General features: G+C 43.7%; 1 protein-coding gene across 2 annotated transcripts in view; it reads left to right on the top strand.

Moving 5' to 3' along the window:
- The window catches only part of BLNK (B cell linker), an 82,249-nt gene that overhangs the window by 18,841 nt on the left and 43,785 nt on the right, over positions 1 to 19,623 (top strand). For both annotated transcript variants that reach the window (XM_046652204.1, XM_046652205.1), the window contains exons 2-4: positions 4,791 to 4,856; positions 8,209 to 8,258; positions 18,566 to 18,606. In XM_046652204.1, coding sequence (XP_046508160.1) covers positions 4,791 to 4,856; positions 8,209 to 8,258; positions 18,566 to 18,606 — 157 coding nt within the window. The remainder of the gene's footprint in view (positions 1 to 4,790; positions 4,857 to 8,208; positions 8,259 to 18,565; positions 18,607 to 19,623) is intronic.

Below are 19,623 nucleotides of genomic sequence, written 5' to 3'. Positions count from 1 at the left end.
TCAGTTTATTGTCTAAAACTTTGCTCTCAGGCTAATGAGGATGCTGGTTTTCCCCAAGCAGCTATTTGCTTTACTTGGGCGCAACGAAAAGGCCCTCAGTGGAAAAAGGTCTGATCTATCACAGTCATGCTCAGATGGTGGTCTCCTGACTGACAGTGTCAGCACCACCTGGGAACTAGTTAGAAATGCAAATTCTCAGGCCCCACCACAAACCTACCCAATCAGAAACTCCTCTGGGGGAGTATTGAAACTCCGTTTCAATAGTCCTGCGGGTGATCCCCGTGCTGTTTGGTGTGAGAACCCCTGGTCTGTCAGGTTCTAAAGTACGCCACTTCTTTGAAGGCCAAAAACTGCTGGTAACTTTCAAAGGAGGATTTTTCCTCTCTCAGCCCGTCATGGAATCTAAATTTGTTGAGCACCAAGCTCAGCCAGGGTCACGCTACTACAGTGAGTTGTTAAATAACTAAGTTTGTTGACATTCATTCAAAAGCTTGAAAAACATTTAAAAACAGCAGCAAAGGAGACAATATGAAAATTTGATTTGGTTTACACAAGTAATAATAATGATACTGATTTATATGACCTGCTTACCATTTTCAAATGCCGAAATGCCATACTGCTTAAAAATTACATATAAATATCATTTAAAAACATGTATTAGATAAGCTTTGTTCTTCATTTTACTTTGTTGCATTTAACACGGCTGTCACTTCACAACTTTAAAAAATTAGAACATTGTGACCCTATCACCTTCCCCCGACCATGGAAAGATAACTCTGAAAGCGATAATCACAGCGAGCTGTTTCTACCTTACCTGCTTTCACCTACACACAACTTATCACAGTAGAACAATTGATGTTTAACTCCAGAGCAGCCTCTCCGGGAACAGTCCAGTTGCACATCCCTTTGCTGTTGCATATGCTTTAGGTTGTAGTAGAGAAAAAAAGTGCTCCAAGTGATACCAGGGAGCAGCAAAAGCTGTGCAGCACGTGTATGAACCGTTGATAAGCCGAGACCATCACCACAGCTTGGTGTGGGGGACACTGAGTTTTACCAGGTAACAGAAGTTTGAGAGCTGTCCCTCAGCAGTCTGTGGACATCAGGATTTGTGTGACCAGGATACAGAGGGAGAAGAAAAATTTTAAACACAAAACATAGTCTTTACGAAAGAATTCAACAATCTACTATAATTATATGTGATAATAATTTTAGTAAACTATAATGAAAAGTAATTAGGAAATATCGAGAAGCATTAAATGCCAAGTTGAGCAAATGACAAAATTACATCAAATTCTTTTGCAACAATTTACATCTGTTTATCTACGCCTACAGCAAAGTCGCTTATGCCAATCAGCCCCCAGCTCCCTATCACTCTGCCTGGGTTTCACTCTTCACAAACCTCTGATAGGATCCTTCACTCTGGCTTATTTTGCCCTTCAACTTGGTTAACATTAACTGAGACTAAAGACATTCCATTCAGTTACAGTCAGCTTACAACCAGGGCTGCTGTCTGCTCTCCATTTGAAGTTATTAAATTTCCTCCCAATCAATCCATTTCAACCTCTTTCTCAATGTCTCTTTCTCTCTGCTCCCAGACCTCTTATCTTTCATTTTTCCTCATTCCTTTATCTCAGAGATTCTCTATAGTTCCTCAGGAAAAGGAGAAGGGGGTTTGACACAGGACATATATGAACAAATTCTAGAATACTGTGGGGTTCTGAGGCAACTCAAGGGTCCAGCTTGCAGGCCCCCTCTTTGTGTCTCTGGTGGTGGTCCCCTTCTCGCTCGTCATCCTTTTGTCTCTGCTGCTGAGCCTCGTGCTTTGCTGAGCTCTCACACGTGTGCAATCACAATGCCCAGCCTCGCTAACTGGGGATATAAAACATGGTCTTGCTTCCTTTGTTACGCAAATTACGACTTGGCACCAACCTCCCCACATCTGAACATGTGCCCTTTGGTGGGCCTCCAGTTACATAGATAATTCCCCAAGATGCAGCCTTAAGGATATCCTGAAAGAGATCTCTCTTATCCTTCTACTCTACCCTCCAGTCTGTCCTTCCTCTGAGCTCCACCCTCCACGCCAATGGAAAACACCCTTCCCCATAGCCAAGCTGAGGCTGGGCTGCAGTTACTGACGGGATACTACTGAAGATTCAGGGACAACGGAGAGAAATTGCCTCATTGAAAATAGCTAGTAATGGTGCTGTGGATGGCTTTTCTCAGAGCTGAGGCCCAGACCCGGTCTCAGGTTCAGGGCCACCTCCCCACCCCTCCACCTCTCCCCACCTCCATACCATTGAGAATCCCTCAGATTTGTCTATGCTTTTCAGGACTCCAGGTCCTAACAGTCGTTAGACCTAGAAGGAGAAAGAACTCCCTGAAATCCCCAGTCTAAGTTCCCGTTTCTTGTTTGAGAATTGCCCTTTTCCCAAGGTGGTTGAGAGTTGAGAGTAAGAATGTCCATCCCCTCCCAGTAAATCTCACCCCAGCCCCTTGGTGCCCAGTGGCCCTCAGTGAGCACTGCAGCAGAACATCAGCACAGGTGGGCATTTAGCCTTAAATTAACAAGTGAAGGACTCCAGCAGGCCAGGCCCGGCGGAGTTCCTCTCTCCTCCTCCAATCTGCTCCATCGCCACGCCGAAGAGCTTTGCAGCATGTGTGTTCTAAATCCACACAGAGCCAGAGAGTATTTCTCCCAGATTCCCCGCAACCAACAGGGTTTCAGAGACCTATGCTAGGCTTAACTGTGTACTGCTATTCATATTAGCAAACAGAAGGCCTAGCTCCCAGACTCAGAGAAATCTGTACTGTTTCACGGAAAAATCAGTTTTCTCCAAGAACTGTGGCTACATACAAGCTTTGCATTTTGTTAACTAAAGGGCTTCATCAAATAGTTTTCTCAGAACAAAGGAAAGCCTTGCCTGAAAGGTGAATTTGAATACCTTACTCTTTTAAGGCAGAACCATGTGAAATTTTATTTATATATTTTTTGCCAGAAAATTATTATGGATAAAACAGAACATAGACCTATACTCTGACCATTTTTCTAATTTGTAAGTTTCTCTAATTTCTGTTGGCTTTGAAAACAACTGCTTAACAACTTCTTGTGCATCCTTCCAAAAAGGATGCACACACCAGCATATATGTATGTATGTGCCCTTTTTCCCCCAAAATAGTATATCATACACATGTTCTGAACTTTCCTTCCTTCTTTCTTTGTTTTCTTTCTCCTCCTGCTCCATTTTTGTTTAATTTAATAATTGAAAATTTTTATAATCAGCAACAGATTTTTTTTTTTTAAGGTCTGTGGTAGTCCATTGTATGGCTTTATCAAAGTTTATGTAACTAGTTCCCTTTTAATGTTTCGTGGGCATTTAGGTTGTTTCCAGGATTTTTTAGGTGGAGAGGAAGGAAGGATTAGGGTTATTACACATAAAGCTGCAATAAGCATACTTATATGTATAAAATGGTATAGTTTTGTGACCATGTTCATAAGGTAAATCCCTAGCAGTGGAATTTCTGGGTCAAAAGTCAAGGAGGTTTTAAATTTTGAAAGATATTTATTGTAACAATTTAAATTCCCAAGGATATCTGTGTTCTCATACCCTTGCCAACCCTGGGGATTATTCCACTTGTTAAGTTTTGCCAGTCTGATAGGCAGAGCATGCTATCTTATCATTGTTTCCATTTAGATTTCTTTAAATATAAGTGACATGAAATATCTTTTCATTGGTCTGTTGGCCACTTGTATTTCTTTTCTGTTAGCTATGTGTTCACATCTTTTGCTCATTTTCCTGTTGAATTGTTAATCTTTTTTTACTGAGTTGTAATATTTCTTCGTAAATCAAAACATGTAGTCCTTATTATTAGTAGTAGTATGTGTTGCAAATATTTCTTCCAGCATGTCATTTATATTTTGACTTTGTGCATATTATCTTTTGTTCTACAGAAGTTTCAAATATCTATGCAGTCAGATTCATTAATCATTTTCTTTATGGCTTCGGTGTCTACAGAAGTTTCAAATATCTATGCAGTCAGATTCATTAATCATTTTCTTTATGGCTTCGGTGTGCGTGCAACTTTTAAATGACAATTTTTCCAGATTCTACCTAGTAAAGTTAACCAAAAAAATCTTGGGTTTGATTTCAGCCTATGCTGTGTCCTTCAAGGTAACCCCATCCTTGCAATGTGGATGCTCTAAGGACAATAAGTGATGAACTATGAGGCTTATGATAGATCAAAAGGCTTTTGCCTCACACGTCTCCTCAGAATGGACAGATCTGGGAATCAGAATCCCTCTTACAGCCTGAGACTGATCCCAGATATCCAACAGATGGGGACATGGCCCAGAGATTACATTCCTAATAGAATCAGTCACACTTTTCCTTTACTCAAGTAGCAGATGGTCAACTTAATTAAATGCAATATAATCCACGCTATTTGGAGATTTTATTGTAGAGTTTTTTCTCTTTTTTTGTATTCAAGAAGGAGAGAAGACTTTTAAAAAAATCAGTCTAGGGGGCTGGCCCCGTGGCTGAGTGGTTAAGTTCGCGCGCTCTGCTGCAGGCGGCCCAGTGTTTCGTTGGTTCGAATCCTGGGCGCGGACATGGCACTGCTCATCAAACCACGCTGAGGCAGCGTCCCACATGCCACAACTAGAAGGACCCACAACAAAGAATATACAACTATGTACCGGGGGGCTTTGGGGAGAAAAAGGAAAAAAATAAAATCTTTAAAAAAAAAAATCAGTCTAGTTATTAACATTTTATATTTAATTTCATTTCTTGCAGGCAGCTTCAAAAGATGGTCCACGATATTAAGAACAATGAAGGTGGAATAATGAACAAAATCAAAAAGTAAGTTAGACTCCATAGCACTGTGTGAACACTTATTTGTGTAAGTAACATCTTATATCACCTGTGCTAAGTGGAAGAAAACAAAGTTCTGTGTGTTCTGAGTAAGGAGTTGCAACCTCTTTAGCATGTAACCCTTTCCTCGTCCATGGTGGTCAGATCCACATTCAGGAAACACGGTGAGTAGATGGGATGGGGCTCAGGTGGTACTTTGCTCTTCCCTCTCACTGCAGGAAAGGTGAGCTATGCCAGTCAAGGTGCCCAGCAAACATCAAAAAAGATGTTTATAGAAGCAGGACAATCCGCTTCTCTAACCATTTAGCTGAGGGCCTCTAGGACATGCCTGGAGGAATCCAAAAGAGAAGTTACAAGGACACAGTCCTAGCTGCTTTAGGATACCTGACCTATTTTCCATATTTTGATTTCTGCTTTTTGATTATTGCCTTAAAATGGTGTTTCAATTGGCACTTGGAGAGGGAAAGCTAGAATTCCAAATCTTCCTGCACACCAAAGACTCTTAAGATTTTTTTTTTGAGAATAGAAACTGTACATACTTGCATTTGTCACTCAAAATCCAAATCAAGAGCAAAGAGGAAATGATATTGTGTTAAGTTTTAAGTTTTTTTAATGAAAGTAATACAGATGCACCAGGAAAAAAAAATCAAAGAGTTCAGAATTGTATAAAGACAAAATCTCCCACTTCCTCATATTTCCACCTTAACCCACTCCCCAAAAACATACATTGACATGAGTGAGTTCAAGCAGTTGTATATTGGTGGACATTTTTTTTTTAAGATTTTATTGTTTTTCCTTTTTTTCTCCCCAAAGCCCCCCAGTACATAGTTTTATATTCTTAGTTGTGGGTCCTTCTATTTGTGGCAAGTGGGATGCCGCCTCAGCGTGGCTCGATGAGTTGGGCCATGTCTGCGCCCAGGATTCCAACCGACGAAACACTGGGCCGCCTGCAGCAGAGCGCGTGAACTTGACCACTCGGCCACAGGGCTGGCCCCTATTGGTGGACATTTTGTAAACGAGGATGGGAATTTAAGCTGGTACAACATTTTTGGAGGGCAATTTGATAATATCAATCAAAATTTTGTGGCCATCTCTCAGTTTAACTGTCACAAATAATACTTCAATAAATATCCTTTGCAGACTTTGAGTATACAAGAAAGCTAAATTCCTGAAATGAAATTTGTGGGTGGAAGGATTTGTGCCCTTGAAATTTTGTTGATATTACCAAATTGCTCTCCAAAAATTTTGTACCACCAATAGTGTTTAAATGTTCATTTCCCTGTGCTTTCAGAATAGAGTATCTTTATTCTTTTTGATCTTTGCGAAACTTTAAGAAATCACTTTTCGTGGTGCTTTTAGACTATAAAATGTAAACATCTCAATATGTAAAAGTGATCATCATAAAATAGTTTAAATGGTCTTCTGCCTGCGGGGCAGCGGCATCTCATAAAGGAGGAGAATTTGCCTTCATGTTCTATCTTATGACTGGGAGAGGTGTGTGATTATTTTCCTCTATTATCTCTGATACATCTAGAATTTCAGTGAAATGAGAGAACCCTGCTCATTGTTTAATCACCAGCAATTCTAGATTAATTATTCCACAGTTGCTAATTTTACAGTATGGTAGGTTTCTCAATAATATGAGCCTCTGTATAAAAAGTCTCTCTATTCTATGTTCAGTCATACTTACAGCAGCCATGTTCAGTCAAAATTTTGCAGACAGTTTCTCTTTCAATCTGCCGCTTGTACTTGACAAGCTACATTTCTTCTCAGCTTGGAAGATATGGCTGCCATAGTCACTCCCCTGGGAGGGGTCAATGGCCTTTTGGTTCTAAGTGACCTGCAGTTAGCTCTCACTCTTAACCAGGCAACAGGTGCTATCTTGAAAGGAGGAAGCACAGCTGAGCACACTGGTTTCCTAACGCAAGACCGTGACAGAGTTGTCACTGGTCCATGGCCGAATGAGAAAATAAGGACCTTGAAGGGTTGGGGGTTGGCATGCAGCTTCCGGTTGCTAAATGAGGCCCAAACCTAACCTTTTATTCCTGGTCGGTGTTAGTGGCCAACAGTCCTTTCTTGAGTTTGTCCTTTATTCTGAGATGGTGATCTGCATACATTTTAAGGTATTAAAATACCCTTTCTTTTCTTTTATGAAATGATAGCAATAGTGGGTGGTAGTTGGTTTGTGTTTTTTGAAATTTTCCCAGTCCATGAACAGACCCAGCAGCAGACCCAGTTTTGCTTTTGTTTTTCTTCCCTACAAGAGCCTAGGCAGCTCTCCCTCCAGACCTCATCGCAGGGCTGATGAGAATATCTTCCCAGGATGCCCTGCTGGTTTGCTATGAGAATTGAATGAAATAATATGTATGAGAGCCTCCGAGGAAACAAAAGGCAGAATTTCTATGCAAATATAAATATTGTTATTTTTGAAACATTACAATTCTGATTTATAAGGCTTGTTTTTTGTAAATCGTGTTTGATTTACAGAATACACTGCCCCTTTAAAAGGGTGTGATGTTTTAGTAAATGAAGGCTACTGGATATGGGTTTCATTTATATATATTTAAAGTTTCATTAAGCTAATCATTTTTAAATAAAATGGGTAACCTATTATTAAGAATAACGATTTATTATAATCCTTACCCATTTCAAATAATGGAAGTCGAGATGTTGTCAGAACTCAAAAAAGCCTAACAATTGGGATACGTTTTTAAAACGTAATTTTCATTTTCTTTTTTTAATGAGTGGGGAAGGATTGTGAACATTCAGCACATTCCATATGAGCATAAAGATACTAAAGTAGTTTTGAGAGTGCTTGAAACTGTTCAGCTTCTAATTTAGCTAAATATCACAATCTGGAGGCACTCACTGCTCACTTACTTGGCATTTTTTTCGATGGTGCAAAAATAATTTCAGTCCAACCTACAACTTAAGGGCTTGTTATAGCTTTTTTTTCCCTGTTATTTAAAGTCTTTATTAAATTATTTATTAAAATAGAGTTCATCTTCTCTCACATTCCCATCAACCAATCAACATTTACCTTCCTCGACCCTCTGAACTCAGTGCTTACTAGTATCTGACCTCCCAGAGCCCGTTCGCCGCCTGACTTCCCCTTATCAAGTCATAGCCGCACTGCCCTGGGGAGGTGGGGAGAGGTGGGAAACCTCTGATGCAGGGCTTCACTAGGTTACAATACATTAAGTCTTTCAATGTGATGGGTCCAAAAGAAGCCATTATGCTATTTGTTATCTAGGTGTTATCTCTAAATCTGCTTATATTATGGGCCTTCACAACAGTTGTCTTACCCACTGACCATTTGTCTGATGGTTGTTATCTACAGGCTGAAAGTCAAAGCACCTCCAAGTGTTCCTCAAAGGGATTATGCCTCAGGTAAGAGTATTTCTAAAATACTTTAACTCGACTAATTTAATGTTCATATTCACTTGTTGGAAAAGGAATTCTGTTCTACTCATCTAAAACAAAAGTACTTACCTTAGTCTTAAGAATGACCAAATCTATTAGGCATTTGACTATAGTGGGGATGTAGTACTCCTTCCATCCATCCATCCATCCATCTACTCATCTGTTTATCGAATATTTATTAAGCATCTCCCATGTGCCAGGCACATAGAAGATCTTAGAAACACAGTGCTAAACAAGATAGATATAGTCTCCATACTCACAGAATTTATAGTCTGGAAGGAAGACAGATGATGTTAAAAGCGATTACAATTCAGTGTGATGGGGAAGCACACAGTTCTGTGGAAGTTCATAGCATCAGTAGCTAATCTAATCTGAGATGGGGGATGTGGAGGAAGCGAAGAAGGGAAAGCTTCCTAAAGAACTGTTAAAATGAATACTTGAGAGTCAGTGAAGGGGGTGGTGTGTGGGAATAAATTATTGATGTCACATGGTTACTCAATCCTCTCTGAGTTTGGCCCTGTGACCCCATTCCAACCAGGATCAACTTTGTCAGAGGGAAAGGAGTTAGTTTTGAGATTGGTAGTGTTTATGGCAGTGGTGAGCAGTGTAAAAATTCCAACACACTTTCCTTTCCTGGGGCAGATACCTTGGGAGGATAGGTCTAAAATCTTTTTCTGTTGGCTTAAGTATAAAGATTTCCTGGACGTGGACAGATCTGTACAGCCTTCAGTAAAAACCACAGGGCTACAGACCTCAACAAAGACTCTTCTCTACAGGGCTCAGCTACAACCAAATCACAAGCTTAGAGGATGATTACTATTTTATTTTATTTTTTCTGCCACTGATCAAGATAGCAATCAATCAGATAGTTTGGTTCCTCTTGGGCACTAATGAGATCTCAGCACACTGAGAAATGCCGACCATCATACCAAGTCTGGTCACTGACCCATTGGACCACTTTCCAGAACTCACTAGTTCACAGAGTATTTATTGACCTCACCTTGCCAGTCGGTCAGCAAGTCTAGACAGTGGATCAGGGGATTCCTTTGCAGTTTAGAACTAAAAAGGAAAGAATCTGTTCTGGGCTTTAAAATCTACCTAATGCAAAGGCAAAGGAGCTGCTCAGTTAACAAACGAGAACAAATGCACCCTTCTCTCCAAGGTCTAAAAAAGAAAAGAAAACAAAGCAGACTAAATCTATTACGTAGCCAAACAGGTTTGATGGGAAAATTATGGAGTCTCAGGCTTAATAGGAGCGCCCAGAGGTCATGTAGTCTGACATCCAATCCAAAGCTTCAACCTACCCCACCACCGTGTACCCCACAACCGAGGCCCACTTTCTGCTTGGACACCTCCTGCGATGCTCTCCCAAGCCTGTCTGGTCCAGTCAGGGATGGACAGCCCTGGTGAGATACAGATGCGATACGTTTCCCTGTGGCTTCCTCAGTCTGTCCAGATGGCCACACAGTACAAGTTTCAAACATTAACAACAGTGCAAATAGAGTTGCAACGTCAAAGGATAGAATTACGTTAGGTCATTTGAGTGGTTTCTTCTCTAAAATAAACATCTCCAGATGCTTCAGCCACTCCACACATTCTTTGATTCATTCAACAAATATTACACGAGTGTGTCCTGTGTGTTACTCACTGTGTTAGAGATGCAGTAGGGAACAAAATATAGGCCCTGGTCTTAGGGTACTTAATGACTAGAGGGGAGTCAGATAATAAACGAGAATGCGAACAGGTAAATACGAATTACCAAGCATGGTATTGGTAGGAAGGTAAGTGGCAGGTGCGGTAATAGGGCGTCACCGTGGGGTGGGAGAAGAAATTAGGTAGTCACGGAAAGTCTCTCTGAGGAGACAACGTTTAATTTGAGTCCTGGGCATGAGCAGGAACATTTGTCAGTTTGTAGATGAACCAGCATTGAGATTCTGAACACAAATATTAGGATCTCAGGGGCAATTCTTGTAAACCAAAGTAGACTGATAAATCTTATTTCAGGGTGGACATTTCTCTTGATGGTCCTCTCATACTCAGCTATCTCCTTGCCCACTCCCTCACCTACGCCCCTCCTTTCCCTCTATTTTTCACTTGGGTTAAAAGCAGGTAGCATTCATCATTTATTTATCCTTTTGCCTAACCCATACACACTGGGGATCTTCCTGATTCCTCCTCTTCCCTCATCCTCTACAAAAAAAAATAATCTCTAAATCCTACCGAGTCTATCTCTTTAAGCGTCTCTCAAATATTTTTGCCCCTCTCTATTCACATAGCTACAGCTCAGGTCCTCAATCTCTCTTGCTTGTTCTGGTACAGAAGCCACTAACAAGTCTCCTTAATTCCTAATCCGTATGGTCCTCTCAACCTCCACCAGAGAATTGTTCTGAAATACCTTTGCTTAAATATTTTTATGGCTCTACATCACCAAGAAGAAAAATTGCAAACCACTGAGCCCAGATACAAAGTCCTTCCAATCTAGCTGCTAACTGGGTGCGTAACCTTGGACAATTCTCTCTCCTCTCCTTATTCATGTCATGCAGGGACTGAACTAGAAGATCTGCTAAGTTCCCACCACTGCTAATACTCTACCCTCCCGCAGAAACACAGATCTTTGGAGCCAGGGCCCAGCGATGAAATGGGCCTCTCCTCACCTTCCCTGGCTTTAGGAAGTTGCATCTTCCAATCTCCCTGATGCTCAGAAGTGACCCATTTCTGAACTTCAGACACCTACTCTCTTCCCTGAAACCCCCCAAATAGTCTTGATATTAGTACCTTTGTACTTAATCTCTCTTGGAATCAGAAACATGGCCCAGCTGAGTCTTCTAAGCCTTAGTTACTCAAAGTGTGATCCCTAGCTTGGCAGCATCAGTATCATCTGGGAGCTTGTTAGAAATGCAGAATCGGTGGCCAGTCCCATGGCTGAGTGGTTAAGTTCGCATGCTCCACTTCGGCAGCCCAGGGTTTCGCTGGTTCAGATCCTGGGTGCAGACATGGCACCGCTCATCAGGCCCATGCTGAGGTGGCATCCCACATGCCACAACCAGAAGGACCTGCAACTATTAACATACAACTATGTACTGGGGGCATTATGGGGAGAAGAAGAAGAAAAAAAAAAAGATTAGCAACAGATATTAGCTCAGGTGCCAATCTTTAAAAAAAAAAAAGTATGCCAGCACTGATAAACTGTCATTAAAAAAAAGAAGAAAAGAAATGCAGAATTGTTGCCCAACCCTAGAAGTACTGGATCAGAATTTGCATTTTAACAAGAACTCCAGGGGATTTGAGCCCTGCTGTAAACCACCAACTCTGTCCTTATTGCTTCTCCTGAACTGAAAGACAAATCCATTGAAGTTCCAGGATCTCAGAAATTCACCCATTGCTTCACCAGACCAATAGGCCGCACCTAGTCTCCCTGCTCTTACACTCAACCTCCAGAAAAGGTCCTTTTGGCAAAACCACCATCACCACCTGCAGCACTAGCTTCCTTGCCATCCCCCCACCAACTCATGTCCCAGGAGCATTTCTATCTCCTTCCCCTGAGCCTTGGGGTCCCTGCACAGCTGCAAGCCCAGGGCCTCGGAAACCAGCCTGACAGTTCCTCCTAAACCCACAGAGTCTTCCAGAACCTCAGAGGCCCCAGTGCTGGGAGACTTTAGCCCACCAGACCTCCTGACACTGGGAGGCCAGTCAAGTGCTCCCTGGAGGCCTGTGCAAATTTGGTCTCCCCAAGGCTCCTGAAGCAGCCCCCCGTTTTCCTCCGGTTGCTGGAATTATATCCTCTTTCCAGTCCCAGAAGCAAATGGCTTCCCCAAACTCTAAGCTGGTAGAGTGCGTTGATCTTGCTGATGCTGACCTTCAGAAAGCAGTGGATGGAAAGGGCCAGCGCCCCCCAGAGGTCAGCAGAAGAGCCACCACAGTCCCTCCTTCATTTAGAGTGTAGAGGACAAAGTTTGAATTATATGAAGAACGGAGCTACAGATGCAGATCAGGCCAGTGTGGAGCCTGCTGCTTTCAGTTCAGACCACACGTCCCTACTTTGTCTCTGAGGAAGGACCACTGCCTGCAGGGACCTCACGGTCCACTGAGCAGAGTGCATGACCCCCACACCAGCTGTTGCTGTGGAAAGGGAAGATATCTAAACTGTGTTGGCTATTTACTCTGCTCTGGGCATTATGCTAAGCTCATTTAATCTCCTATTAGCACCATTGTATGGAAATAACTATCTCAGTTTTGCAGATGAGGAAAATGAATCTCAGGAACACTAAGTAACCTGTCCAGGGTTACTGCAGCCACTAAAAGGAAGGCTCCCACTCCACTATTCTTCTCTTTGACCCAAGCTGAGATGGGTACACTTTTCTTGGGCATTTCTTATTATTCTGAAGGCCCCACAGCCTCTGACATTAACACCAGAACTTGCTTCCTGAGCTTTCAGGGTGAACAGCCTCCTGTATCATTGAAGCCTGAGTCTGGCTTGGAAGGGACGGTAGGGGAGATTAGTTGTGGTGTCCCCAGAGTCTGTTGGGGTCATTTCAGAAGCTCCACTGCTCACTCCACAAGCACCTAGAATCAGAACTGAGCAAGGCCTCTCTCCTTATACCCTTGGGCCCTGATATCCAGGGGCTGTTGTGATGTCCCCAGAAGGTCCACCTTCTCCGCCCACCATTGATGTCATGCAGAGAGGAGATCAAAGCAATAATAAAGGGGGAGAGGCGGCAAAGGAAGGTAGCTGGACAGGGATTCTTGGGTAAATGTCCACCACAGAAACACAGGGTATGCATAACAACCTTTCTCCACTGAGGAAGTGAAATATAACACTGCTTTTGCCCCTGCCCTGGTGTCCTTAGTGAAGCCAGCATTCACTTCATTTTCTGTCTCGCATTTACACCCTAACTGGTGGTTCCAGCAAAGCTGCCATGGGGAGAGCTATATTCGACATGAGTCCTGCCTCATGGAACTAAGAATAGAGGAATGAGACTTGGACTCACAGGTAGTTTAAAGCCTAGAAAGTCCTGAAAGATCACCCAATCCAAGCTTCTCATGTTAGGGATAACTGGAGCCCAGAGAGGCAAAGTGACTGCCCTAGGTCACACAGCCAGGTGATGGGTAAGCCAGGACTATGTCCCCCGTTTCCACACACCCAGCCCCCTGTTAATAGAGCCCTGTAAAGGGATGAAAGAACATACAGAAAAAGAGAATTTCTAAGATGTTAAGTATTTAGACTCAAATCATCTCTCCTAGCCAGCTTGGATCTGGGCCTTGGCCTCAGCTCCCCTCACAAGACACATCCCTTTCTCCTCCCAGGGTATACAGCCTGTCCACTTGCTGCCTCCCCCGCAGCATCTGTAGTTCTGCTTTCTGTTTCTTCCCTGTCTGTCTCCACCACCGCAGCTAGCCCACCTCCCTACTTTCCTTCCTGCATCCCGCTATGGTTCCCAACTGCCTCCTGAGTCCCATCACCAGCTCCGTAAGGGGAGAAATGGGCAGGGCCCAGGGGCCCAGAGCTTGGCCTCCAGAGTAGGATCAGGGCCACAACTGAGGCTGTGGGTCAGAGACACAGCTCTGGAGTGCACTCCTCAATGCCAGTGGCTGGAATGCCACCAGCATCCGCCGCAGGGTCTCTGGGCTCCTGATGACCCAGAACTGAGAAGCTGAATTCACACCCTCACCTTCATCCCTTCACTCAAGTTCTCACCACAGAGTCCTTCACTGTCCTTCCAGCCATCCCCACCCATTCCCAAGACCCCCAGCCTGGTTCAGACTTTGTCTCTTCACACCTGAGTTATTCAAACACCATCCTTGCCAACCTCCCCACTCCCAGCTTTGTCACTGGAACCTGCAGTGTCCACTGTGGCTGGAGCAGCCCCTTGGCTGGCAACAAATCTAGCTTTGTTTTCCCACTTGGCATTTTTCTCCTGTGATTCTCCAGTGCAGCTCGTTCATTCTGTATGTGTCTGTACCTTGTGGATGCCCCCTTCCACCCATCGGCTAAGCCCTGCCTCTGGGACCGACACACAAGAAGCCCCCTGTCTTAGCAGATGCAAGGAAGACGCCATCCTTCATCTTCATTCTCTCCCCCAAATCGTGCTCATCCTTCAAAGCTGAGTTCCATCCCACCTTTGACACATAGCCTCTTGCAACTCTTCAGCCCTCACTGAGCACACCCTTCTCCGCACTTCCCCAGCACCTGGCTGTGATTCCAGGTGCTCGGACGTTTATCAGGAAATTTTACACCGACCTGGATCATCCTCGGCCTGATACATGGTTGTTCTTCTAGACTCTAGGTCTTTTATTTCCATTACACAGGGTGTCTTGATGAGACTTTGGGGTCCTTTTGGCCTGGGTTGGAATCTGGCTTTGCCCCCTAGGCACTATGTGAACTTAGAAAGTTTTGCAACTTCCCTGAGCCTCAGATTCCTAATCTGGAGATAGGAATACCTATCCTTCAGGTTATTGTGAGAATTAAAGAAAAAGTCAATGAATAGTAATATTGATCACTCTTTGAGCCTTTACACTATGTGTGTATCAGGTATTCTTCTAAGCACTTTCCATGCGTTATTTCATTTTCATTCTCTCAAAACCCTATGATAGAGGTACTACTAATAATGTCCATTTTAGTGAAGAGAAAACTGAGGCCCAGAAGTCAAACAGTTTACCTAAGGTCACACTACCAGCAAACAGCAGAATCAGGATGTTGAGCAAGGCAGCCTGAACCCAGAGCCTAAGCTGAAAACCCTGCATGTCTTGACCTGGAGCAGATGCTGAGATGGGGGCCGTGGGGACATCATGGCCATTCTCATGTGTCCCATAGTGCCAGGTGCTGTGCCTGCAGTCTTGGGAGGGCCATGCAAATCACAAAGCCAGGGCCAGGCAAGGAGAGGAGTCCCTCTATTGTGTCATGGGATTATGACACAGTAAATGGAGCATAAGACCCAAACCAGGAACAGGACATAATAAAAAAGGCTTCTCTGACAGGGAGGTCCAACCAGCATCTCAGCTTCCTGATAGGAGCGTGCTATCCCACAGCCCAAATTAAACCACATGGCCTAATTAACCTTGAACTGGCCCTTCTGAAGATTTTATCCACTACATTGGAGACTTTCTTGGATCCTTTTCTTTGTGCTAGTCCTACTGTGTGGTTGCCATTAAAGTGAAATCGTTTTGGCCTTGTTTTGAGGGTTTATTAAGACATTGTCAATACCCAAGACAACAATAAGTAACATTAATAAAGCATTTACTGTATGCCAGGCTTTGCAAAGCACTTCACATTTATTATATTATTTAATTCTCATAAAAACACGAGTCAGGCACTATCAGCCTTGTTTTAAAGGTGAGGAAATTAAGCTGTAAACAATTAAAGTACCAGTCCATTGCCAAGCAGGTAGTAAAGAGCAGAGCTAGAATCTGAATCAAGGAAGCTGGTTCTAAAACTACTACTTTTACACTTTGGGAGGTTCCCTGAGATGCTGGAAAACCACCCACTACTTTGCATCTAGTATTTTGGACTGTCACATTTTTCAGTCTGGGTGATGACCTGCAAGGTTGTGACTTTATGAGTATGAAGCTGTGAGGTACCTGTGGGACCAGAAGATGGGTGTAGCTGGAGTGGGGGGCACCATCAGATGACCTCTCCCACATGATGCTTTTCTCTCTTTTCTGCCTCAATGTGCCATGATGCCCGGATTGGGCATTCTCATTTCTCCGGGTTTCATCTGAGTGCTCAGTGGAGGGCCAGGTGGTTCACATGAGATTTCAGCTACTGGAGCCAATACACATAGCCTGGCCTCCAATCCAGCCCCCATGCTCACTAGCCATATGAGCTCTTAGCCCCAGTTTCCTCAACTGCAAAATAGATATAATAATAGCACCTACTACGTATCCTGTTTTGAGGATAAATGAAGAAATACATTTGTAACAGTTAGCCTAGCACCTGGCACATTGGAAGTTCAATAAGTGTAATCAATTATTATTATCCTAATTTTCATTGATTCAACTCATTTACTGGTTCATACCTTTATTAGTGCATGGATTACAAATGCAAAATGCCATCCAGATATAAAGATAAATGAGATAGGCCTTGCTTTTCAGTACAGAGAGACATAAACAACTTAATAATTGCACAGGGCAGAATGAAGTCCATGTGACATCTAGGTGCCAGAATCATCTAAGAGGGCCCAGAGGAAGGAGTGATGGGTTATGACCAGCGGGAGTGGGGAAGAAGTTTTGGAGGAAGAATGACAAATATTTCCATGGAAGAAGGTAGACGGGCTGAGAGAACAGCATGAGCAGAGCAGAGAACTATCAAAAGTGCAGGATGGGAGGAACAAGCTGCCCGGTATTACTGGAAGTGAACCAGAAAGACCGCCACAAGAGAAGTCAATGGAGGGACAGCGGGTAGAGAGAGGCATTTGAATGTGTTGACACAGAACCTTGACTTTACTCCATGGGGAGCCCCTGGTGATTCCTGAGGACAACAACAGCATGATCCAACCTTTATATTAAGAAGATAACTAGAAACAGTAGGAAGGATGTGTTAGAGAGGAAAGATAACAGAGATGCAAAAACTGGTTAGATGACTACTGCATCTGCTTTCATAGTTACTGATCCTAAAGTGGACCCTGACTCACTGAAACAGGGTGTTTCACAAAAGCATTTTGTAAAGGTTTATATTTTAAATGGTTGAAACAAAAAACATCTTGCCAGCTTAAGTGTTGATCTTCAGTTATCCCCAAACTTAAGGTATTAGAAACGTATTCCCCCACTGGGCCAAGTACTGGCAATTGGGAAGAGGACTTATTCACCGATTCTCTTAGAGTTTCTTAGCAAACCCTAATGATTGCAATACACTATAACTTGGTATAAGTCAACCCAAAGAATAATTTAATGGGAATTATTTTCTGTTAATGTCTAAGTGTGACCCATATTTAACTTGTGAAATGAAGCTCCTTCTTAGCGCCTATCATGTTTTCCCAATAGAGGGCGATATTGCTGCCATTGCTTAAAATCTGGCCACTTTGATCCAAAGATATCCTTCCTGCCCCCACTTCACCTCCGAAATTCTTTTCCGTGTGTGTCTGCGGAACCTCGCTGGAGCTGAAGTCAGTGGTCTGCCATGGCAGGGGGTAGAAATGGCAAGAAAATTTCTTCCGCGGTTTTGGAGGATTCAGGAACCATCTGCCTGTGGCTGCTCAGTGGGGTGGGAGAGGAGCTAGGACCCTCCGTGGCGCAGTTGTTGTAGCCACTCTGCCATCTGGACCTGTGTCTGGTTGTTCTCCTACATAGCGGAGTGAATCATATTTAACCTCTAAGGTCAGTTTGTGTGATGAGGTGGATGCTAAGATTCTCATATCCTAAATGCGTTTTGGAGGAAAAGGGGTCAAATATTCTCCTTGGCTGTCATAATTCAGACCTATTTTATTCTTCAAGATCATAAGCTACTTAAGGGCTATCATAGCCATTTTTCTACCTCCTGTGGAGCCTAGGACAGTGCCTGCCCCCTGGAGCTCAAAGACAGTGAGGCAGCACGGAGCTGGGGCTCAGAGCACACGCTTGGAAGTCAACCTGCGGGGTTCAACCCCTGGCTGCACCGTTTACTACCTGACCTTGCACAAATGACTTATTTTCTCTAGGCCTCCGTTTCCTCGTAAGGTTTTTGAGAGAGCTAAATGAACGCAAAGCTCTGATAACATTGCCTGGCATGTGGTAAAGCACTGGATAAAAAGTTTTTTTTATAAAAAAGTCAAAGTTAGAGCCAGAGAGAATCATAGAAGCTATCCCCTCATTTTACAAATCTGGAAACTGAGGCCAAGAGATGTTAGGTATTCTTGCCCACTCTCCAACGAGTTTGGAACAGAGCCTGGAGGAGAATTTAGGTCTATCTGATTCCCTGTGCAGTGTCCTTCCTACTACACCATCCACATATTGATTCAAAGAAATCCTTGGAAGCAGCATAGTATGGATTGCAGGTCTCTACTGGGTTACTCTAAGGTCCCAAAAATGTCCTTTGACAAAGACAGACATGGGTTGGATGCACCATCTCTCTGCCTCAGTGGGACTTCTCTTAAGAATCTTTGAGAATCGACTTTAAAAAAAAGAAGATTTGAAAGTGAATGAACATGAGTGACCGTAATAACCGCTCAAGGAAGGCCAAGTAAATGGGACCAGGAAGCGCGAGGGCAGGGAAGGCAGGTGCGGTGCGGGCTGCTTGTGGACAGGGTGGAGCTGGCCGGCTGCGATTTACGCCTGTGTGTTCTGCTTCCCATATGTCATTTCAGGGAGCCCTGCTGATGAAGAGGAGCAGTGGTCAGATGACTTTGTGAGTATTTGCTCCTGGGACGGGAGGGTACTGCTTCCACCAGGGCCCATGGGAAGCCTTTTTAAGGGGTTGTTTCTGAATTACAGGCTGGTAGTCAGCTGCACATCACAGAGGTGAGATGACCGGGCTGGAAGGGCCACCTACAGACAAGGCAGCAATAACCTCATAACAGCTGACTTGAGCTAACACCACTATGTGCCAGGCTGCGAGCTTTATACGCATTACCTCATCTAATCCTCGCCACAGCCCTATGAGTAGGCATTATTGTCCCCATTTTCTGCTGGTATTCAGAGTACTCACCAGCACAGCCAAAACAGATGTTAAAATGTTTACATATTTTCTTATCAGTTGGCAAATGCCTCTGCCCTGAATTCCCCAATACCCCCATCACCACCTGGCCCCTGCCCAGGAGCCCTAAACCAAAGGACAACTAAAGAGTGATCGCCTGGCACATCCAGGACCTCCGGGACACTCTTCGGGGCCACGATCAGTAGCTGGGCCATATTAGTTGTTAAACATTTTGAATGTCAGCCCTGCCCATTTTACAGGTGAAGAAACCAAGGCGAGGAGAGTTTAAGTAATTGGCAGTTGCAAAATTCAAACCCAGGCCCTCAGATCTCGGAACCAGGCTTTTAAGCTCCAAGGTGTTTGCCGTGACCAAGAGGACACTGGCAGACTCTGAGGGCCACAGAGTGAGAGAGAGGGACCTGGCCATGATGACATTGGGGGTGGTGTGTCAGAAGTAACTGTCAATCTCTTCTAGGTGGCTCTGCAACCCAGAGGGCCCCAGCAGCCACTTCTCTCTCTTAGGCTGAGTCTTGTATGGACAAGACATCCTAAAATCTTTTCTTCACAATAATTATTCCTCATTTACATCAAATTCATCCAGTGTTAGCCTGCTCCAATCTGTGAGTTTTATATCTGGAAGGGATCCAAGAGGGCCTCCACTCAACCACACGTCCCATTTTAAAGATAGGGAAATCAAGGCCAAGAGCATGAGAATGACTTGCCCACCAT

This window comes from Equus quagga, chromosome 2 (assembly GCF_021613505.1).
Source record: "Equus quagga isolate Etosha38 chromosome 2, UCLA_HA_Equagga_1.0, whole genome shotgun sequence".
Lineage (NCBI taxonomy): Eukaryota > Metazoa > Chordata > Mammalia > Perissodactyla > Equidae > Equus > Equus quagga.
Note: the sequence above shows the minus strand (reverse complement) of the source record. Positions and strands in the feature narration are given on the sequence as shown.